We start from the raw sequence: 24,072 nt of genomic DNA, 5'->3' as shown, positions 1-24,072 counted from the left end.
GCTGCCTTTGTGCTTTTTTTTTTGCAGTGGTGGCACTAGGACCTTGAGCTCATTAAAATGGGCTCCTATAGGAAGTAAAAGCAATTATTTTAAATTATTTAATTATATTCTTAACTTATATTCTTCTGCTTTAACCCCTGATTATGTATCTTATCTGAGAGTGAAATAAAATAAAAGTCATGCTTCAGTGGCTGAAACAGCTTGGTAGTGCATGATAACTTTGGAGGGCACTGCAGTATATTAAGCTGCATAGTGCATAGCATCCCCAAGAAAATAGATATTTCTTATTTTTTTGTTTGTTTGTTTGTTTTTTACCATTTTTATAGCAGACCAAAACATTAGCCCTTCCTGCACACAGCATGGCAAGGTATTCAAGATTTAAAAGGTGTACAATGTGCACTGATTGTTTTTCATTTCGGTACATACTTTTTTTTTTATCATACTATTCCATATTCTCTATCTGTGGTACAGATTACCACACTAATTCAAGAACTCAGCAATCTATATCATCTTGGCAATGTATGTTAGCACATTCACATAACACAGAGACAAACACCGTGGAAATAACATGGTTACAATGGGCTAAAGTAGACAAATAACCATCAAACTAACAATATGACACACATTTCACACATTATGCAACTTTTTGTTGCACAACACATATAATACATACAGGAGTCATTTCATTTCAAATACAAACAGTGAATATCAGCAATGTTTCTACATGTTTAATTTACATTAAGGCATGGGGTATCTTCTCTGCAGCAACCGATTGGGATTACAATGTTCTGAGTATCTCACTTCCTTTTGTTAAAACATGTCTAATGTGTATCGGTTTAATTCTAGCAGATACATTTGTGTCACAGAGAACTTCATTAAGCATCATCACTCCCATCTTGCTTTGTATAAATGTGTTATGTAACACTTAATGCTCTATTATAATGGTAACTAAAAACTGAAAAAAGGTATATATCATATGTTAACAGGATGATGAAATTGTCTGTGAAATGTACACCAATTAAACACTCGTCTTTAGGATCTATAGGATGGCTGGTAGAAACCTCAGATTGACGTTTGTATAAATGATCAATGACCATCCTTAAATTCTACCAAATTCTCTTCAAACTTCTTGTAACACTTTACTCTTTACGATAAAACCTCATCACCCTCATAAAACATCAGCAAATGTTTCTGGGTGCTATTACAAATGCTTAGTAAGATTCAGAAAAATCTCCACTCGTCCCACTGAATGATTAACAGTCCATCATTCAAAGCTCAGCATATATTTTTGGGTTTCTAAATTAAAACAATATTCCTCAGCATTCCCTTGCTGCCAGCTACAACAGCCTTACACATGCTAGTCAGCTCTTAATCCGATTTATTGAAGCAGAAAAATATTAATTAGTTTACAACAGGCAGAAAATACATAGCGGATTGCTTTTCACTCTTCATAGTGTGATTTATTATCCCTTTTTTGTACTGTAGAGGTCAATCTGGTTCTATAAAAACTACTGTATTGCCTTATAACAAGCCATTCTATATATAAGGTGCTATTCGCTTCTGGCTATCGCATGTGCTAGATAAGAAACATTCAAATCGGAAAGGGTTTAAGTCTATATGGACCATGCTTGTGAGATTTCCTCTCCTGTATGGCGAGGCATTGCACCTTAAATAGTTATGTCAATGTAAATTGTGAAACTGTCTTGCATTATTATCTTTTCAATTGATTTCCTTATAGTACTAGAATAGTCATATAAATACTTTTCCCTAAGTTACTACTAGATATTAATATGACCCTAAAGCGTCCCTCAGAATGGGATACTGAAATATAGCAGGTGTAGGAAACACTCTACAACTGCTTAAATGTAACTGCGGTGCATCATGGGATTGTCACAGGCCTGCCCGTGAAGCTCATCTGAAAGCTGGGACAGTTTGAAATCATGTATTGTGCGCGGTAGACCGATGTCATCCTCCTTATGAAGCAGAAGTGAGCTTACTTTGGTAAAGACAGCAGCTGGTGCCCTCACTTTGAATGTGTGCAGTGTTCAGGCACTCTTTATATTCCCTGTAGAGGAGCGCGGTGTGACTGTTCACCCGGGATCCTGTTTTGAAGTATCTAGTTATCATATCACAGGTTGTTACTGTTTTCCAGAATAGTGTTATCGAGACAAAAATGCAGCTTTTTCAGTCTTGATGTAAACCTGGACTACTTCTTGTTGGTAGCACAAATTCGTGACATTGTGTCAGTAAATGCTGATTTTGTGTAAACTTACAATCATTTGAATGTTGAATGTTTTCATCTCCATACTTGTCAGTTAATTACATGTGAGGTTACAGTTATTGAGAGGAAGAAATAGAGAAGATAGACTGCTTCAGTCGAACATATAGCCAAAAATATACACCGTGTGCAGGAAAAACAGAGAGTCTCAAAGTACTTATTTTTTTGTTGTTGTGCACAAGTAACATTCAGCATGCACACTGATGAAGAGCAAAGTGCTCTAATCATGTATAAAGAGACACAGTGGGTTCAATACAAGTTAAGCTGTATTGACAGGCATAATACTGAATAGCACAGAAAATACACGACTGTTCAGATGTTTGGGCTTGTTTAGTTGTATTTTTGCCAACAAGGCTGCATTTATTTGATAAAGAAAAAACTGAAATATTAAAATGTTAAATAACTGTATTCTGTAAATATATTTGTAAAAATGTAATTTATTCCTGTGATTCAAAGTTGTATTTTCAGCATCATGACTCCAGTCTTCAACGTCACATGATCCTTCAGAAATTTTTCTTATATGCTGACTTGCTGCTCGAGAAACATTTTAGTTTATAACTATATAAGCGTTAATAACTTTTGTACAGCTTATTATTTTTTGGAAACTGTTTTTTACATTTATTTTATGGAAGTTCAAATGAACAGCGTTTATTTAAAACAGAAATCTTTAGGAACATTATAAATGTACTTTACTGTCAATTTTGATCAATTGAATGCATCCTTGCTGATTCAAAAAATAAATTTCTTTGGGGCGGGTGGTGCAAATGTGAAGAAATCTAAAGTTCATTATTGAAGAACTTGTATGAGCAATTCATAGATAATTATTCTTGTGATGATTTAACTTTTCTAGATGGATGAGCTTCTGGTTTGGAATTGTAGTGTATGTAAAAATTCTGTCTGTCTATCTATCTATCTATCTATCTATCTATCTATCTATCTATCTATCTATCTATCTATCTATCTATCTATCTATCTATCTTGTATCTCATATTGTAAGATTTACTGCTGCAACATCATCATGAATATTTGCCTCCATCCAATTAATAGCCAATGCCCAGAACCAAGTCCCTGCTCTACTTTTATAATCCATTTCACTCAGATATGTGTCTCAATACAGAAGAAAATATCTGTTGCTACTTCACTGCAACTTTAAGTCATGTACTTTTTTCATACAGTGTGCATTTTTAATGTTTATTTCCTGGCTCTGTCTATTTCCATTGTAAATACCTGAAAGTACCAACAATTATCATTTACTGTGTTAATCAGCATTATGTCCGATGTTATCAATGGAGCTTAACTCACACTGAACCTGCAACATGGCTACGGACTGATCCAGTTCTGTGGAGTCACGTCCACACGCGGCCCTTTAAATGCCACATTAATAATACCTTTGGATGTTAAACCATTTGAGTGTTGAGAATGTCGGTCTGTTAAAATGGTTTGATTGTAGATTACCAAAACAATGAGGAATTCATGTTTGCTGGTTGCTCTAAAACGTCCCTGTGTTCTCATCCTCTAGAGCTGAAAAGCACTTATTAACATTTCTAGTTAGGAATATGTGCAGTCCTGCCATGGATTTTTCTATACAGATGAAGATATGGTTATGTTTGGGGAACCGATGCTGAGTGAAGATTGCCCTTAATAAAGCAAATTGAGCAGCAGTCTACCACCGCAGGAAGTGATGTCACAGGAGAGCGTCAAAGCTGATGTGATTTGATGAAATATCCAACCAGTAAAGTAGAAAGACTCAACAATGTGCTTTAAGTCAAAGCCGTGTGTTTCCTTTAATTATGTTCTCCATCCGGTTTCATTTTTGCTTGTTCTTCAGCAGCTAAAAGCAGGGCTTGAGCATTTTGCTTAACAGAAAGTGTGAACGGGTAATCTTATAGAGTTGAAAAAGGCTATCATTCCTTGTGGTGTGTTTACATCCCACATTTAGGGTTGTTTGGTTGGCCGTGCATCCTGAGAGCCAATCAGATGACTGCAGAGGAACCAGGAGAAGACGGAGAATTGGAGGAAGGAGAAGAGGGTAGATTCCAGAAGAGCCACTTGCGTTTACACTGACGCTTTTGGTACAGGTAATCTTCCTTCTCCCGCTCCTTGCGCGCCCGCTGATAGTGATCTTCTTCCTTCAGATACCACACCGGAGGCCAGCGATGTTTCTCAAAGTGCTCCAGGTTTCCTGTGGGACAGAATGAGACCATGACACTAGCTTAATGCAGAAATCATTTCAAAACTGAGATAACTATTAGGTTAAAATTCGTTTTTTTTCAAGAGTGACAAAAATATAATAATAATAATAATCAAGTTAATCAGTTTTATGGACTGTCATGTTTCAATATTAATTTTGAAGAGTTTTACTGATCTGACGGCAAATCAAATTACCTGTAGATTTGGCCTTCATGTCCCGAGGGAATTTGCGACAGACTCTGTTGTAGTTGGTGCAGATGTGATGGAGGCACCAGTCCGTCAGCTGATGAGCACAGTGGAACTAATGGGAACAAGCACACAGATGAAAACACTGTAGAGAAATCAGACATTTTGAGATGCTTCCCCTCCTGGACCCTGAAACAACTAGTCTATTTGGTTCTTAATCACTTCTAAAACTTAGATTCTTTATTCATGTTACATTGTCTACTTACACACTGTCAATTCACCTTTTAGTTCTTAGGGTTAGGGTTAAGGTTAGGGTAAGTTAGTTCATTTTTTTTATTATTATTATTATCAAATATCACATTTTTAAACCGTCTCTCTCTTGCCATTCATTAAGCCAGCCACTGATGCAAAATAAACCCCTTTATGTTATATTTTGAAATGTGTCTGGTTGAATGTACGTTATCCCATACAGAAGCTACAGATGTTTTCTCCTGTTTTCAGTCAGCATTTGCAAGTTACACAGAATCAGAGCAAACCTGCTGACTTTGTGCACTCAGTGTTAGATGTCATGAATCCCGTATTACTTAAGTTCTGTCGATGTGTGACAGTAGTTGTACCAAACTTTATATATCCGCAGGACTGGATAAACTTATTGACAGTATCCACTTTATTTTGCAATGCGGAAGTAAATACGATGACGTAAATACTGCTAACCGGCAGGTAAGGAGTGATGTGACGGGAGCACACACAGAGCACTATTGAACACCGTGATGGTAAATATTTACCACACCCGCGGTGTATAACATAGTGGGAGGTTGAAAAGAAGTGGCCTGCCATAACTTATAAATTAACAATTTTAATTATTTTCTTTTGTTGCTTGTAGCAGACGGGTCTATTGAGGTCAATAATAACAGTCTAGTTTGGCTTTTTTAGCTAGTTTACCAATGCATGCTCTACATAGTCCTGTGCAGTGATACTGGCATGTGATTTTTATTTATTTTTTTAAAGGGGGGTGAAATGCTTAAAAAAGCATAGCAGGCACACACTGGTCAAGTGAAAGATATTTATATTAGTGGCGGCCCGTTGTCAGCTTTAACATGCTGCGTTAATGCAAGACTCTTATCGGGCGAAACAAAAAATATCGCCGTTAATATTCTCAAAGTTGGGTATGATGACTTTCACCTCGATATTTTATATCACCGACTGGCTGAGGACAGCCTAAAAAGATGCTCAGGACAATTGATGGGCCACTGCTGCGCATCGTCACAAAAGCTGATCTTTTTCACGTTTTTATGCCTTACCGCTTGTCGATTTAAACATTAAAACATCCAAAAACAAGACGCGGAAAAGCTGAACAGAGTAACTGGTTACTCGCACACTGTGTTCGGTTCGCACGCGGAGAGAGAGCCGCGTATCATGGACAGCGACACTGAACCGAGCTCTCTGCGAAGAGAAATGCGTCTCAAAACACTTGAACATCGAATTTGCTTAGTTTTGCTCTTGTGCCGACAAATACATACAAAATATGTCAAAATATCAACCTTCGAAATTATGCTCGAAAAAACTGTCAGTTATTTCTTAAGTGAAAGTAAACAGTTGAGGAAAATAATGGGATGTGAATTATACTGGATGCGTTCATCGTCTCTTAAAGTGAACGCGCCTAATTTAGCTACTGGCTGCTGTAATGTTAATCCAAGAAAAGGAAAAAGAAAATCACTCACTGCTCTTGACTGAATTACTTTTTAGTTTTAACAGTCAAACCAAAAATTATTCAGACACCAGATATAATTTTTGATAAATATAGCAAAACTGTAATAATGTGAGACATGTTTGTCTGAATAAATGTAGGTTTGATTGTATATTTCATTTTTACATTGAAGACTATCCAGTGCTATTTTACATTTAATTATTTGGTTTCTGTACCTTGACAGCTACAAACTTGAAAAAAACTTAAACATTGGTGTGAAACAGGCGTAATGTTGTTTGCACCTTGTGCGATGTGGAATTTCAAGCACTTTGTGATGCATTTTGGAAACAGGAGATTTCTTTTCTAATGCACCACCTAGCTTGATAAACCCCTTCTCAAAGACTTACTGTTCGTCAATTTTATTTGGGTAACACACATATTCTGAATGCCATTGGCAGAATTCGAATGAGCCATTTTAATCTAGATTAATCTAGATAAAAAAATAAAAATCTATGCCCACCACTAATATATATATATAAAATTGCAAAGAGGATAGGATTTAATTTGACATGGGTGCATTCTCATTCTGTCAGTCAATGGTACGTTTACCTGGGCCATGTCCAGATAGAGCAGAACATCTCCATCTATATCAGCTCCCATCATGGCAGCTTCGGTCAGTACCTTCACAGTGTACAGCTCTAGGACAGACACACAACACTCATAACAACAACTGAATATGTTTGCATCCATTGTTAATAAATGACTCGTTAACATTTTACAAAAATGTTCCATTTTTTAACATTAGAGAAACACCCCATGTTGTGAAAATTAAATATTTAATATTCTTTGCTTGTGTGTCTGGTGTTTTAATGTTTAAAGACAAACCATGTGCAAATGCATCAGTCATCACCATCAGTCAACTGTATTTTCTCTTTGCAATGTACCAAAAAAAGTCCTATAACACAACTGTCACAAACATGTAAGCTAAAGAGTGGTATGACGTCAGAATCACAGAGTTAAGCCTGTGGTAAACATAACTTGTCAAAATGTGATGTTTTGTTCTACAACATAAATTGCACAAACTGACATCCCAAACTGTCTTATCAAGTTTAAAAAAATAAACAAAACAGCTTTAAAATTGAGTGTGTGCAGTAAACGCTGTACAACAAAATGTCAAAGTATCATCAAGTTATGTTTACCACAGGCTTTTATTTTATTTTTTAAAAAAAAAAAAAAAAAAACTCAATTTTGAACGAGATCTGCTAAACCTATATAAAATTTTTACAATACCTTGAATGCAGTCACTTTTTTGAAAGACTTCTGATATTGTATGGCAAATGTACATGCATGTATGTTACAGGTAGGCCATTGAGAAAAGCCAGTCTATTTCCATGAAAGGAATCTCTGTAATTTGCAGTCTGAAAAGACTTGCATTATATTTCAGTACAAAAGGACGCAGTGTTATAGTCACTGTCTCACTCTTCAGTGTTTAGTCACTGTCTCACTCTTCAGCGCTAGATAAAGGTCTAAATTTACACAGGATTTGGTTGCCTGCGGAGATCAGGCTGTTATGTGCATCATCATCTCAAAAACAATGTGTGTGCAGGTTTATTTGTGTACCTGTCAGCGCTACCAGGTGAGGCAGACAAAGACGGTTTGCAAGCACAATGAGTTCCATGGCATCCAGATCTGAGCGAGAGCAGAAGCAGCCAGTATAGAGATACTCCAGCACAGCACGCATGCAGCTCCGCGTAGTGTTTGGAAACGGCACCTGAAAAAACACAGCAACAATCTCAAAACGGGGAATGCGGACTCAGTTTTACACTACCATGCAAGAGCAGTATAATTAGAATCAGCTTTGTTCATTATTAAAGTCCAACTTTGAGAATTCTGTAGATAATTTATGTCAACATTTTGACATACTGTACAATGGGAGTCCAAAAGGATTTCATTAGCACTCCATCTTTTAAATGTTTAAGTATCAAGTTTGTATAAAACCCTCATGTTTACATTCTTACACGATCCAATGGAAGCAAAACCATCTGACCACAACATGATCAATGCCACAGATATTTGGGCCCCATTTATGTTGGGAATACTAATTTAATTTATTGATTTCTCATACTTGGTAAGCTTAATTATTATTTTGGATTACTATATGCAGCATTAGAAACGAAGGGTTGAAACTACATCAATCCAGACGTTAAGAGGAATATTCTGCTTGTCTCTCAAAAAAAGTTAATTAGAAAAAAAAAAAAAAAAGTCAATAGATTGTCCAACACGTTTTGTTTCAGTATTACTGAGATACTATTATAGTTTTTCATATTTTTACTTAATATTTTCATTTTGATGTTTTTAATGTATTTTTTGGTTTTGTCCGTTTAATTTTTATTAAGTCTTATTTGGGTTTTAGTTATTTTAGTGTCATTTCAGTATCAAGGTACAGCTCAAATAAAATAAGTTTAAGGGTTCATTTTATTTTATTAAAAAAATACAATTGTTTATTTTATGTGAGATGAGTTGTTTTAGTTCAACATCACTTAAATGTCCCATCATCACTTCTTGCTCCAGATACTACAAAATTAAATTGCCCACTAAGTGATTTGCCTCCTTGCCTTCTTTCCAATTTTCAATACATATTAATTACTATAGTTTTTGATGGGAACCTGGATTTATATGGCATTATTTTTGTGCCTCTATCCTGAGTAATTGTACGTTTTGAGGACAGAGAACTATATTTTGCAAGCACATTACATTATATTTTGAAGACAAATTAACAATCGCAAAAAAAAAAAAAAATTTGCTTGAGCAAAGAAAAAAATGATTCTGTGCTCAATAAATGTATTTGCTTGTTTGCCATTATCCATATTAAGGTGCAGTAATGACCCCTAAAGCGGTCATTACTAATATAATGTTCAAAATATAATGTAATATGCTTGCAAAATATAGTTCTCTGTGTTCAAAATGTACAATTACTCGCTCAGGATTGAGGCACAAAACTAACGCCATAGATTTATGACAAACAATGAAATTGTACACAGTGTTACCATTAAAATATACAACACAAAAATAATCTTTAAAAGCTCAGTGTTCCCAATGGTTTAGATGACATGTGAGTGCACTGTACCTCTTTTGTACAGCTCTCCACAAATGGGCCACCAAACATGGCTGCCATCCAATCACAGCTTGAGATGAGCAGTGGTTTATGGGCCATAATGGTGCCATCATCCAATCTGAACACCACATCTGCATTAAAGAACAGACAAACGTTTAGCTTTTCAAATCTCTGTTATAATGATATATCAATCTCACATAAACATTTTTCACTCTCTGGTAAACCAGCATACATCGTGATTCCGACACTGAAATGAAGTTGACAGTATTTACTATAATATTTTACTGAAGTTCACTAAAATACACCCTTGTTAGATCTGAAACTGACACAAGGGCAACTACCACTTTTGTTATGTGGACATGACGCAATCTTAAATTCAGACAATATCATCTTGACAACTTAAAGCCACTTTATGACACCCTCAATATTCCATTCCACTAAAGCTCAATCGCATTGCTAGAGTGAAGGATAAATAAATAGAAATGCTCAGTGTTTATGTTTGGAGAGGGAAAAGCTCGGTCAGCATTGTAAGACAGCTTGATGTCCTCCAAACCCTGAGAGTGCTGAAAAACACCATACATCCGCACTGGTTCTCACTACCAGAAGAGCACTGATTATGAAACTGAAATCCAGCTGCCAAAATATGGGGGCTTGTTTTCTTCTCTGAGGGTGAATATTTGAGCTGAAGTAGGAGGAAAATAGCTTGAAGGGACATTCTGCTTGAGAGCATCTCACATTTGAGAAAAATTTGCTTTGGTTATGAATAATGCTGGGCGACCTTCCGCTAGGATGTACTCTGTACACCCAGCATGTGCAAATACCCAAAACGCAGAAGTCTGCTTTTCAGAATACAGCGGACATTATTCTACACAACACAGAAAGGTTGTGGTGACAAATAGGGACATTTACAGGAAAAAGGGCAAAAGGGCAAAAGCACAGCAAAATGAGTTCCATCAGTTGTCTGAATGCTAGTCACAACTAGGTGTTAGGTGTAACTGACAGAAATACAACAAATAAGTTCAATTCGTACCATTCCAAGTGGGGTTCAAACCAACATCTCAGGATTGGGAGGTGGGCATGCTAATAAGGAAGGTAAAGACTTAAGCTCCTAGCTTCAGTTGCTAGTGCAACTCTGGATGCCAATGGAGTGAGGTTTATTCACACAGCTCTTACAAGTTTACCTCCGTTACATTTACCCCGTAAACTAAACTTCACTTCCACAAGGGTCACGGCACCAATATAACCCTTCCAGTTCTACTAACACCACTCCAAGTGTGATTCGATCAGACGAATCATATTGAATACTCATTATATATTTGTGATCATTTTGCTGCATCTTGAATAATGTGAAATTTTCATGCACAATTAGGTTTCCTAGAGTATTTGATTCTTTTTTTGACAAATCACTTCAAACTGTCATTTTCAATGACTTAATTCAAAACCTTGCTTCAACAATTTGTTTGTATTAAGATCATTTAAAAATGATTATGAAATTTCTGTGTGGCATTGCTTTAAATTTTTACTCCAATTTTCCATTCTTTTTTTTATGTAACATTTTGAATGGCAACATTTTGTTTTGATATTCTGAATAGCTGTTTGGTTGAAATAATGGCCTCTAAGCTTTTCACCAATTTCAGAGCAACTCCATTTGTTCAACAGTCCTGAAATGTACTCTTAAAAACAGTAATTTCATGTAAAAGTGGTCATGGAAAACTAGATAAAACCCCTAGTCCACCACATTAATCAACTAGTTGCTTTGTGGTTGACTTGACTATCACGCTGGCCCATCCCTAATAACTACAGTACCAGCCAAACATACAGTTCACATGCCTCTCACCAGAGAAGGTCCCTTTGGTCAAACATTCTTTCACTCGATTGGTGCGTCTCACGTAAAATGCCTTGGTGATCTCCTGATTCATGAAGGCCTCGTCGTTCAGGATGTTAGCCACCATCATACGCAGGTCAAACACTTCCAGCAGCTCTGCAATGTGGGCAACCTGCATTAGCTCCTTCTCCCGCTCGTCTAGTTTACCTGTATACAGGTACCGCAACACAGATCGAAATGGACCGGGCTGCATTGAAGGGTCCATGTGCACAACAGTCATTTTTCTAAGGTTGATGGTGATGGGGTCATCCACCATTTCTTCTTGGATGCTAATAAAAGCACGACTCAAGGCAGGGAGCAGACGACCGCGACCATCACCCTTTAGAGTTCCATCACTGGTACAGGCACGCAAGTTTGCTCTATCTCCATCGTCGCTAGTTTCACAAACGTCAAAACTAGCTGCGCGCATTAGCAAATCGCGGCCAGAAAGCGGTGGCCCTCGGAGTCGTTCTCTCTCCTGTCCGGTCTCCTCAGGAACCCGAGGTTCAGTCAAGAAGAGGTCGTAGAACTTGGAGGAAGATGTGGCAAGGTAGATGCGGTGAGCGAAGATCCTCTGGTGTTCCTGGAGGACTAAGATGACGTCGGCGCAGAGTGGGTCCTCCAACAGGCGGCTAGGGTGCTCTTCTATGTTACTGGGAGGGGCGGGAACGGTGATAATGGGTGGAGGGGGCTTAGGGGGAAGGAAGGGGGCTTGGAGAAGTGGCCTTTGAACATTTCGTAAATGCGACTTCCAGAACTGCAAATGACGACGAGAAATGAGGGCTGCACGGATAGCATTGTCGAAAACGTCCTTAACACCGAACTGAGCAACTATGCTGGTCTCATAATAAGGGACACCTAGATCTTTAGCCACCTCGTGGCCTTTCTCTGGCGCCAATATCTCATTGGATTTAATGGGTCTGAAACAAAAACAAACAAAAAACAGCATGACACTAAAGAATCAGCTTTCCCAAAAATGACAATTCAGTCATCATTTACTCACCCTCATGTCATTACAAACCTGCATTGATTGCTTTCTTTTGTGGAAAACCAAAATACTTACTCTTTACCATGCAAAGAAAGTAAAGTGGCATAGGCCAGGGGTGTCAATTCCTGCTCCTGAAAGGTCAACATCTTGCAGAGTTTAACTACAACAAGCTTCAATAAAACCTGTCTGTAAGTTTCTCATTTTTGCATCCAAAAGCTAAACAATGCAGCCTGCTCATTCTGAGATAGAAATGCAATTTCAGAATCCTAATTATCTGTCTGTCTACCGAGTAGGCATTGCTCACAACAAATGTTCTATAACAACGTTATGTTATATCTAAAGTTTTTATTTTAGTTGACAACCTGTGCAAACATACATATATACATATAATTATATAAAAATAAAACAGACTGTGCCAAATACAGACGCATACGTTTTATATTGTTTCACATGTTATTGTTGAGAAAAACAATAACATCCAGGTGCTCGGTTGAAAGTAGGCTCCTCAGTCTGAGTTATTTCAGTTAAGAAATAAGAATGCGTGCAAACACAGACAAGAAGATAACGTGTGCTCAGCACCGTTTCTTACAGCGCTTTGTGTTTTCTGTTTTTAAACTCTCCCTCAAGAAAAATTAAAGGAAGCATATGTCTCAAGAGAATTTGGCTATCATAAATGCTTTCTTCTCGGCTCACTCGAGGTTAATCTACACTTACCTGCATGAAAACAGCAATGGACAGCTGTCTTTACTCAGTCAACTGGTGTTCATGTCATTTATCATTGTGGCGGTGATATAATGATAACTCAGTTACACTGATTCATTTAATCAAAAGTAACTCCAAACAGTGGCCCTCCATACAGGCGCAGGATTGGACACCCCTGGCATAGGTGTTGGGATGCTTCAAATATTACAAGATAGCACTGTTAAAATAGCAAAATAATTATTCCTTACTCATTCTCATGCACCACATAAGTTATATAATATTAGTTTCATGAGGAAAAGTCTATAATATTAGTCAATAATCCCTGAAAATCCTCCTCCACTGCTCGAAAAATCATATTCATGTGTTATTTATATGACATGTAAAGATACAATGCAAAAGTTGAGGGTACAACATGAGGGTAAGTATATAATGACAATTTAATAATATAATTCCCAACCCAGATCCTTAAGGCACCCCAACACATTAGGTGTTTTGGACTGTGTGTGCAGACTGATCGCCGTATGACATCAAAGTACCACTAAAGTGATTAGAAAGCATAAGGAGCCATCTGCTCTCAATAGCTCTCACGGTACTTTGATGTCATACAACAATCGGTCTACATCTATATTCAATCTCCTTCTAAACAAACCCAACTGAATCTACTTATTAGCTAAATAGCAAAGACTCCAGGACCTGAAAAAGATGAGTCAGATAAGGGAAACATGCAGGATGTGTACCGTTGGAGTTCCTCAAGGAACAGTATTGGGAAACACTGGTTTGCAACATACAACTGTTGCATTTCTAGCATTAATGACTTCCAATAGTTGCGTTTGCTGTGGTAATTTACCTGGCCAGTGGGCGTCGAGCTCTGTTCACTGCCTCCAGGTCAGCGTACCGCAAGTCCAGCTGGCAGCCCACAAGGATAACAGGAGCTCTGGGACAGAAATGCTTGATTTCAGGGTACCACATTGTCCTCACATGGTGGAGTGAGTTCGGGTTTGCAATGGAGAAACACAACACCACCACATCAGACCTGTTAAGAAACCAGACACAACTCATTAACTGGTTAAAACAGTTTTGCTTGGTAACCATTTTTGGGTCACCTTTGACCTCGGCACAATTTTAGCTTATCAGTGAGAGCAAAGTTTAATCTGATACAGTTCTGTGGAATTTGACATGTTTGCAGAAAAAAAAAATAGTATGTTAATGAAGGTACTGTTGTAAAAAGCTAAAAAAAACAAAAAAAAAAAACATAATTATATATAAATATATACATATATATATATAAATATATAAATGTGTACACAATTTAGCAAATTGAGGGAACGAATTAGTAAATCGTGCAGACAATTTATAAATGGAGGGAACTAAATAGTAAATCGCGCACATTATTTAGCCTACTTTTTTCCTGCATGCCATGTGTGGGGCTCCGTACTTCAAAAACATTCACAAAAGTTAGAAAGTATATGGAGAAAAGGACCGCATTAAAAATGAAGAGGAATTAAACATGGTGGTGGTGTGCGACCGATAGTTAAGTAGAGAGGTTTTGATAATAAGGATTGAGTTACTACTCATCAACATTTAGTGTGGTAAACATATATATTTATAATTGTATGCAATTGTTTGATGAGACAGTATATCCCAAAACTTGCCTACTCTTCTACTACACACTCAAAAGTGTGTACTTTTTCTTCACCATAAGAGTACATAAATTAAAGACTTAATAAATAAATATATATATAGAGTGAATAATAGAGGTAATCCAAATTCACCTGCCATACGCAAATCTGCGATCCTTGTGATGGTCACCAAATGTGTCCCAGAGACGCAAGGACACGCTGACATCATCCACCACATCTCTGGACCTTTCTAGAACCTGGCCGGAGAGACATAACCTATCACATGCATGGAGATTTACCCAAGAAACTGCATATAACATATTTTTTTAAAAATTTTATCAGATTATAAATCAGGGATTTTGTAGAAAGTTGCATCCATCACGTGTTTCATATACTTTTTTTTATGAATAACAATATGACAGTAGTCTTTCCTCACCTCCTGGCAGACTCTGTACTGATCTATTGCCCAGACAGTGGGCACATGTGTGGCAAGTAGCTGGTACTGTGTTAGCGTCGCATTACAGGCCCGGGCACAGATAAGCCGGGTCTTTCCAACAGCGTTGTCTCCAACCACCACACACTTGATAGTCTCGACATTTGGCCTCTCATAATCCATGTCAGAATCCATAAAATGATGCCTTATACACACACACACAAATAATAATTAAATATAATGTTAAAATATTTTAAGCTAAATAATATATTTTTTGAAATAACATTTAGAAAAATGTATGAATAGAAAAAAAAAAGATTGCCAAGAAACTATTAAAAGACACAAAGACATACAGTAGATATGTGAATATTGGTTGATTATTGTATCATTGATAAGCAGCTCAGTGACGTGATTATTATTTTTTATTTTCCTTTGGTCCTTTTTGTCAGTCAATCTAATAAAAAAAAAAAAAAAAAAAGTAATTCTTGGATGCAATTACATTTTTATACTGATTCAATTTAAAAAATGTGTAAATTCAAAATGTAAATTTTCTTAAAAATGTCATGCTTTGAAATGTTTAAGAAATAAATGTCATAACGTTTAAATATAAATATTTATTTTATAAATATATATTTGATTTTTTTATATAATAAAAAATCAACCAAACCAGGAATACAAAAATTACATTTTGTAAGAACCTGTCACATAAAAAAAAAAAAATCAATCTAATAACTTCCATAAGCAAACTCTCAGTTATTTTAATTTCTTTACTTCCTCCATTCACCCCACTAAAAGTGATCTCTTTAATTGTGGAGTTTCAAACCGACCTGATTTAGCATGTTGCGCAATCACATTGGCAACATATGAAATCAATAAAGGAACTACAGCCCCACTGTCTCTGTATTGTTGCCAGTGGCAACTAATGAGGCTTCAGAGCCTTTTAAAGTTAGCTGCCTGTGTGTTTGAGTGCACTGAAAGCTCTTGGTAAGGTACACTGGTCCCTTGAGTGGGCTTCATTTCAGTTGTGTACTAAATTATTAACTTCTGTGCAACTAAAATAAACGCTTGCAGCAACACAAATAGGCACAAAGTAGGTTTTCAAAAAATATTTCAAAAAAACGTCACATAAAAGGAGTTCATTAAGGTCAGTAAGTTAATGTAACCTTAAAAGTAAAAACAACATCATTCATATTCAGTAAGCCTACATTGAAATGAGTGCACAGGATATACAGACATAATAATGTTGTGAAAAAAAAAAATAGTTTAGAATGATATATGATGAGTAAATGATGACAGAAGTTTCATTTTAAGGTAAACTACAAGTGAGTGATATTTAATTAGACTCTAAGCTGTTAGCAGCATCACCATCACAGAGGTTTTAAAGAGGTAAAAAGCTGACGGGGTTACCAGCTGGGTGAACACAAAAACAGAAGACAAGATGCTTATGATAAATTTCAGCTGGGATGAGATGTTGCCGTTGTTGTTTTTGTCCCACTAAATTCATCCTAAACTAGGGTGCATCCCAAATATATACTTATGCACTATTCTGGTTAGTTTTTAGTATAATTAGTATATGTAGTGTGTTCAAATGTAAAAAAGAAAAGAAAAAGAAAAAGTATAAAAGTGCACTTTAAATGCATAATTAAACAAAAAAAACTGTATTGTGGAATGTTGAACACTAGTAATTACCCACTGAAGGGGGCGGGGCTATTGGACTCTGATGTTGCATAACAAAATAACCTTATATTTCACACATTAGATGGCTGAGTACTATACTCAAAGTAGAATACTAAAGGATAGTCCATCCAAAAATGAAAATGAGGCCATCATTTACTCACTCTCTTGTTCTACTAAACCAGGGGTGTCAAACTGGATTACTGGAGGACCAGAGCCCTGCTGAGTTTAGTTCCAGTCCTGCTCCAGTACACACACAATCCAGTTTTCAAATAAGCCTGAAGGACTTGATTAGTTTGATCAGGTGTGTTTAATTAGGATTCAATCTAAACTCTGAAAGACCATGGCCCTCCAGGAACTGAGTTTGACACCCCTTTTATAAACCAATCAGTAATTATAATAATAATAATAATAATAATAATAATAATAATAATAATAATAATATTTAGCAGTCATAGTAGTAGTATTTACATAAAATATATAAATTAAAGTGTATATATTAAATTTGATCATATTTTAAATGATTAAAAAATTATTGCTGATAAATGGGTAAAACCTATTGGTTTGAAGGATAGTGGCGAAGATTGGTATAGAATTAAAATGTAAATGAAAAATGTTCACTGTGATCCTTAATTAAGTCCTTAAATTGAGTCTTTTAATGTCATCTAATGATTCTTGTTCGAAATATATTTTAGTATATGAAAGTATTGTTCAACTGAATGACAAAGGCCTAGAAGGGTGTCTTCAGTAAATCATGGTAAAAAATATAAGATCAGCCCTTTCTTTCAGAACAAGCTGCACAACTCCTTGTTCAAGCTCTTGTTCTGTCCAGACTGGACTATTGCAATGCTCTCTCGGCAGGACTTCCAGCCACTTCTATCCAACCTCTACAATAAATAAATATTAATCTCTAATGAGCTGAATAGAATGCACGTCACACGTTTGTTTATCACTTTGCACTGGCTACCAGCTGCTCTTATAAGATTCAAGGCATTAATCTTCGCCTGCAAAACCTCTGGCTCTGCACCCCTTCACCTAAATTCATTACTTCAGACTTATGTGCCCTCTAGAAGCTTGAACCAGCAAACGACGCATTATTGTAGCATCTCAAAGAGACTTTTTAACTTTTTCATTAAATGTTCCCTCCTGGTGGAATGACCTGCCCAATCCCAGCAGCACCCCCAACTCTAGCTTTCTATTTTTTTTCCCCTAGATACTTGTTTTTCTTTGTGTGTGTGTGTGTGTGTGTGTGTGTATACCTAACCAACATATATACTAACAGAGACATGTCATTTGCATTTGCACTTATATTGTTAGTTTTGATTGCTTCTATCATCCTCATTCGTAAGTGGCTTTGGATAAAGTAAATAAATAAATGTAAATGTAAATATAGGCTAGCTATATAATCAGTATGGATGCATTAGTCCATCGCTCAGTGTTATTAAAACAGTTAATCATCTCGTCATTAAAGTTATCAAGTTACAATGGTACACGCTCACGTGACTGAAATAATGATTCAATCACGAGCGCATTATTCTTCAGCTTTAATGCCTTCTGTCACAATCACCGTAAAATAGTGCAGGCACAAGCATTCCAAACTCTAGATTACGTCGAATCGTCGAAGATAGACTACATTAAGAAGTATTCAAATACATACAAATAATATGAAGTTATATAACAGATGCTGGTGTATTATTACCTCGTATCTTGAAAATGGAGGTGGCTGGTATAGCGACACAGTCTTTGGTTTCCAAGGAAACGGAATTTACTCCTCTACTCATGTACCATGAGCCCCTGTTATTAATGCCGCGTTATTCCAATAATCGCAACATAAATGCATAAAAGCGTATAATGAAGGAGCATCTTCTTAAACTCAGTCCGGTGACGGATGAAAACTGTCCTTCTCCCTCAAAGTGCATCTGAATCGCTACGCCTTTCAATGGATATATTATGAAGTAGCTACCACAGTGTTACCTAATGATTTACGATAGGACTATTTGCTAGTAAAGATAGTAAGGTCAAACTTCCAAAGGGTGGTCACTTAAACAATTGTATTTATTTAGTTGAGTTTTTTTTTTTAATTATTATGTACAAAATTAATTTGATTATGTGTTATTTTTAGGTTATAATTATTAGATATTATTAAAATATGCTACTTAAAAATAATAAAACATCAAATATTTAAATATAAAAAGAAAGTACGCTAATATGTAATATTTTATATATATATATATATATATATATATATATATATATATATATATATATATATATATATATATATATATATATTTAAATGTAGGCTACTGAAATAATTAAAGTAATATGTATTTTTACCAATTAAAAATTATTTGAGTTTATTTATAAAACGTGTATGTGATGGACACATTAACTTAAACCACTGTTACTAATGATACATAATAGGTTTTAGTTCGCTCGAATGATATAGCCTACTGAATGATCTGGTCTATCCCGTTTACAGTAGTAACTTATGTATCTGCCATAAACAACATTTATTTCTGATAACTCTTACGAGAAAGAAAAATTGCAAAGCAACATCGATTGGATTTTCTGAATGATATACACTGTGTTCGTTCGCCGCCTCTTTTTTTTTTTTTTTTTTTTTACATGCTATTATGTAACCGCTGATGTTTCCTTTACAAATGACACTTTAAGTGTCGTCTTAATAAATAACAGCGAATTGATGTCCTCATAAAGCAGTAAGTAAACTGAGAGAGACACACACAGGCTGCGGCTGCTCTTACCGCATCACAGGGAAGTGCTGCATCGGCTCGGCCGATCTGGGGAAGCGACAGAAGAAATGCATCGGATGTGGCTGGAGAATGACGAAAGCTGGAGCTAAACTTCATTTTCGGATCAGTAATGCACGGCTTGGAATTGCTGCCGCCAGTCAAACCGCTTACGAGAGAAACTGCTCTTTGTTTCTCAAACGCCATCGGGTGAATCGTTGAATTTCGCTGTGGCTGTCAGGCAGCGGGGCCGGACAGACTGCTCTTGATGTTCCTCAGTTACCGTACGAACTGTACAACACAGGCACAGCAACACAGCTCTGGCCATTCACTGCACACATACAGACACAGCAGTAGGCTACTTCTCATTCACTGTAGTCGCGCGCACACACACACACACACGCAAACGCACACACACTCACACACACACACACACGTTTGTTTTGAAAAGTGGGGACATCCCATAGGCGTAATGGTTTTAATACTGTACAAACTGTATATTCTATGGACTATGGCCCTACACCTAACCCTAACCCTCACAGGAAAGTTTGTGGATTAGGAACAATTTGCAAACTAGAACAAGAACAGTAAATCACTTAAAGGTGTACTGAGCATTTTTTGCCAAATTATGTTAATATTTGAAAGCACCATAACAAACAGCCCATACCCCAACAGGAACTTGCCCCTATTTTGATAACTCCAAACTACGCGTACATAAACAACCCTGGCAGCGACAATGGTGGAATCTGCTATGCCTAAGTATATTCAAGACAAAGCCAGTACACAGAAGTTGTGTGAAAAAGCTAATTCAACGTAATTCACCTATAAAGAAGAAACAAAGCGACCTCAGCATCCTATTTCTTTCCTGCTCCTTGGGTTTCTCCACCACTGGAAAGCTGCTCTGATATCTACGTGGATACTACATCTTGCCTGACCATAACCCTTTTTTTTATGTTTTGTTCCTCCAAAAATTTTCTCTTTTTTATCTGCCATCTCTCACTATCTATAGTTGATCTTCTAATATCCATCCTGAGCTTCCTCTTCTCTGTCATTACTAGACAAACCCCTTACTGCTTTTTGGGTGCGAGTGTGTTTTGGGTCTCAACCTAACATTGTGGTTTAAACCGTTTTTTTTTTTGTTTTTGTTTTTTATCACTTGGTGCACCTTTAATATTCTGTCAGAAATGGTTTTAAATCCATCTTGAAAGCATTTCAGAGGGCATTTACACCTCTTTTCACAATAAGACAACTATCTGATCAGAGAAAACACAGTCATCGGATGCTACATGCACTTTCACAAGTTTTTTGAACTGAAATGTGTGTTGTCAGTGTAAAATCTTTACCCATTTCTCAAATCGAGCTGATCTCAGATGCCTGTCTATGTGACATCACAAAAGCAGGCCCCTCCAAGTCCCACAGTAGTTTGATTGACAGCACAGACTGGACTGGTGTCTTACCTTAGCTTACCTGTCATCAGTCCTCAATTGTTTCACCGCCGGAGCAGATGTAGACAAGAATGTGTCCTAAGCGATTGAGGTGTTCTGTTGTTGGATGTAATAATGAACATAGCAGCAGTCATTTACTCCTGACATCTGAGCCGCTGAAGACGCTGTCACGGTGTCTGGGTTGTTGTTCCCTGGGGTTCCACTAGATGTCCTCCTTTCTCACGGTGTCTGCCACCAGATCACTTCCTGTTCCCTTATTTGGTCACCTTCCTCCTTGTTATGTAATTGATTGTCCCCCACCCTTCTCTTGTTCCCTCATTATCCTTCTGTCTACTTATACCCAGTCTGTCTTAGTCTGTGTTACGGAGTCCTTGTTTAATGTCAAGTGTTAATCATTGTCCGTCATTCTTGCCTTGCCTTGTCTTCTTGTCTTGCTTTCGTGTTTATGTGGATTTGGACTCTCCGGAGGGACTGTTTACCCCTCTGGATTATCCCTTAAATAAATCATACTTACCTGCAATTGGTTCCTTCTCTCCGCACGTGACAGAAGGACTCCGTCAACACGAGAACCAGCGGTATGTCGTTTTTCCGTTCCCCAGCCAAGATGGCGGAGAGGCGAGTCAAGTATCTGAGGTTGACCGCCCTCCGCCAAGAGGGCAATGAAGTGGGTGCCCTGGCTCAGGTGTTCTGGTCCCTGGCCGAGGGCATGGGCTATAACGATGCGGTCCTTAAGGACTATTTTAATGATGGGCTGGATGATCCAGTGTCTCAGGATGAGATGGTGCAATTAGAGACACTGGAATTCTGGGAATTCGTGCGCTACCTGCAACATCGGTGTCCGTGGGATGCCCCAGCCACTCCTGTCTCTTCCGGCGGGGTGGTCGTCAGCCCAGCACCACTGCCCAGGATGGCTATCAGCCCAGCACCACAGCCCAAGATGGCCGCAAGCCCAGCGCCACAGCCCAAGGTGGCCCCCAGCCTAGCGCCACAGCACAAGATGGCCGCCTGTCCAGAGTCGTGGCCCAAGATGGCTGCCAGCCTAGCACCACAGCCCAAGATGGCCACCAGCTTAGCGCCACAGCACAAGATGGCTGCCAGCCCAGCGCCACAGCCCATAATGGCCGCTAACCCAGCGCCACAGCCAAAGATGGCCGTCAGCCTAGCGCCACAGCCCAAGATGGCCGCGAGCCTAGCGCCACAGCACAAGATGTCTGTCAGTCCAGCGCCACAGTACAAGATGGTGCCCGATGCAGAGGCGGTGCCTGATGCTGTTCCGGATGCCGAGGCAGTGCCCCGATGCCGTGGCCGAGGTGGTGCCCGAGGTCGTTCCCGATGCGGGGCCTGATGCTGTTCCGGAGTTCGATGCGATGCCCGATGCTGTTCCAGAGGCCGAGGTGGTGCCCGATGCTGTTCCGGAGGCCGAGGTGGTGCCCGAGGCTGTTCCGGAGGCTGAGGCGGTGCCCGAGGCTGTTCCAGAGGCCGAGGCGGTGCCCGATGCTAGTCCGGAGGCCGAGGTAGTGCTCGATGCTGTTCCGGAGGCCGAGGCGGTGCCCGATGCTGTTCCGGAGGCCGAGGTGGTGCCCGATGCCGAGGCGGTGCCCGAGGCTGATCCAGAGGCCGAGGCGGTGCCCGATGCTGTTCTGGAGGTCGAGGCAGTGCCCGATGCTGTTCCGGAGGTTGAGGCGGTGCCCGATGCTGTTCCGGAGGTCGAGGCAGTGCCCGATGCTGTTCCGGAGGCCGAGGCGGTGCCCGATGCCGAGGCGGTGCCCAATTCTGTTCCGGAGGCCGAGGTAGTGCCTGATGCCGAGGCAATTCCCGATGCAGTGTCTGAGGCCATTCCAGAGGCAGTGCCCGAAGCCGAGGCGTCTCAGGTTTCCACAGACAGTCTTGAGTCGAGTCATGTTCCCGTGAACTCTCCAGAGTCGAGTCCGATTCCCATGGACTCTCCGGAGTCTAGTCAGGATCCAGTGGACTCTCCAGAGTCGAGTCAGGTTCCGGAGGACTCTCCAGAGTCGAGTCAAATTCCCGTGGACTCTCCGGAGTCGAGTCAGGTTCCGGTGGACTCTACGGAGTCGAGTCAGATTCCCGTGGACTCTCCGGAGTCGAGTCAGGTACTGGTGGACTCTCCGGAGTCGAGTCATGTTCCCGTGGACTCTCCGGAGTCGAGTCAGGTTCCGGTGGACTCTCCGGAGTCGAGTCAGGTTCCGGTGGACTCTCAGGAGTCGAGTCAGGTTCCGGTGGACTCTCCAGAGTCGAGTCAGGTTCCGGTGGACTCTCCGGAGTCAAGTCAGGTTCCGGTGGACTCTCAGGAGTCGAGTCAGGTTCCGGGGGACTCTCAGGAGTCGAGTCAGGTTCTGGTGGACTCTCCGGAGTCAGGGCTAGTCACCGCTGACTCTCCAGAGTGAGGTCAGGTCACCTATCTTCTGGAGTCCAGTAAAGACACCAGGGGGTTACCGGAGTTTCGTAGTCCCGTTGGTACGGCCGCACAGAGGTCAGCTCTGCCTTGGGGGGCTCTCGTCCTGACCACATGGCTGTGGTGGTCTTCCGCTTGGACCTGGGGGGCCCTCGCCCTGACCACATGGCTGTGGTGGTCTTCCGCTCCGCCCTGGTGGACTCCGGCCTCGACCACAAAGATGTGGTGGTCATCCGCTCCGCCCTGGTGGCCGCCTCAACATGCCCTTCTTGGACTTTGTTTTGTGTTCTTGGTTTCTGTTTTGTTTCTGTCTGTTCCCCTAAGTTAGTCTTGCCCTCCATCCCTCCCCCTGAACCTCCTCCAGTCCTCCTCCCTCCTGGTCTCCCTGTTTTATGTTTACATTTCTGGTGTTTGTTCCCCATGTTTTTCTTTTCCGGCCCTCCGTCCCTCCCCCTGAGCCTCCACCTGTCCGCCTCCCTCCTGGTCTCTGTGTTGTGTCTTGTCATGGAGCGTCTGGGAGCTGCTCCGTAGAGGGGGGGTACTGTCACAGTGTCTGGGTTGTTGTTCCCTGGGGTTCCACTAGATGTCCTCCTTTCTCACGGTGTCTGTCACCAGATCACTTCCTGTTGGTCACCTTCCTCCTTGTTATGTAATTGATTGTGCCCCACCCTTCTCTTGTTCCCTCATTATCCTTCTGTCTACTTATACCCAGTCTGTCTTAGTCTGTG

At 39.4% G+C, this 24,072-nt stretch overlaps 1 protein-coding gene across 2 annotated transcripts; it reads right to left on the bottom strand.

Annotated features, from left to right (window-relative positions):
* Window positions 1–1,361: 1,361 nt before the first annotated feature.
* Window positions 1,362–19,903, bottom strand: LOC128018249 (rho-related BTB domain-containing protein 2). Of its 2 annotated transcripts, none has more exons than XM_052603642.1 (10): window positions 19,502–19,903; window positions 15,066–15,267; window positions 14,783–14,886; window positions 13,858–14,043; window positions 11,294–12,240; window positions 9,469–9,587; window positions 7,962–8,112; window positions 6,951–7,039; window positions 4,664–4,769; window positions 1,362–4,460 (listed from the first exon to the last, which is right to left on the bottom strand). In XM_052603642.1, exons 1-10 carry the CDS (start codon window positions 19,561–19,563, stop codon window positions 4,252–4,254), a joined length of 2,175 nt encoding a protein of 724 aa, XP_052459602.1. In that variant the 5' UTR covers window positions 19,564–19,903; the 3' UTR covers window positions 1,362–4,251. The 2 variants fall into 2 exon arrangements, with proteins under 2 accessions (XP_052459602.1, XP_052459603.1); XM_052603643.1 differs by lacking the exon at window positions 19,502–19,903 and adding an exon at window positions 18,436–18,745.
* Between the last annotated feature and the right edge of the window lie 4,169 nt (window positions 19,904–24,072).

The sequence above is a fragment of the Carassius gibelio genome, chromosome A8 (genome assembly GCF_023724105.1).
Source record: "Carassius gibelio isolate Cgi1373 ecotype wild population from Czech Republic chromosome A8, carGib1.2-hapl.c, whole genome shotgun sequence".
In the NCBI taxonomy this organism is placed as follows: Eukaryota; Metazoa; Chordata; class Actinopteri; order Cypriniformes; family Cyprinidae; genus Carassius; species Carassius gibelio.
This window is presented reverse-complemented; position numbering and strand designations above follow the sequence as displayed.

Bases quoted from the DNA above. Each gene is read 5' to 3' on its own strand.
- LOC128018249 (XM_052603642.1), bottom strand. From the start codon at position 19,563: ATGCATTTCTTCTGTCGCTTCCCCAGATCGGCCGAGCCGATGCAGCAC. The intron at 8,113-9,468 runs GTACAGTGCACT...GTGTTTTTTCAG, and splicing joins TGGAGAGCTGTACAAAAGAG to GTGCCGTTTCCAAACACTAC. The intron at 4,770-6,950 runs GTAAACGTACCA...TGTTCCCATTAG, and splicing joins TCTATCTGGACATGGCCCAG to TTCCACTGTGCTCATCAGCT.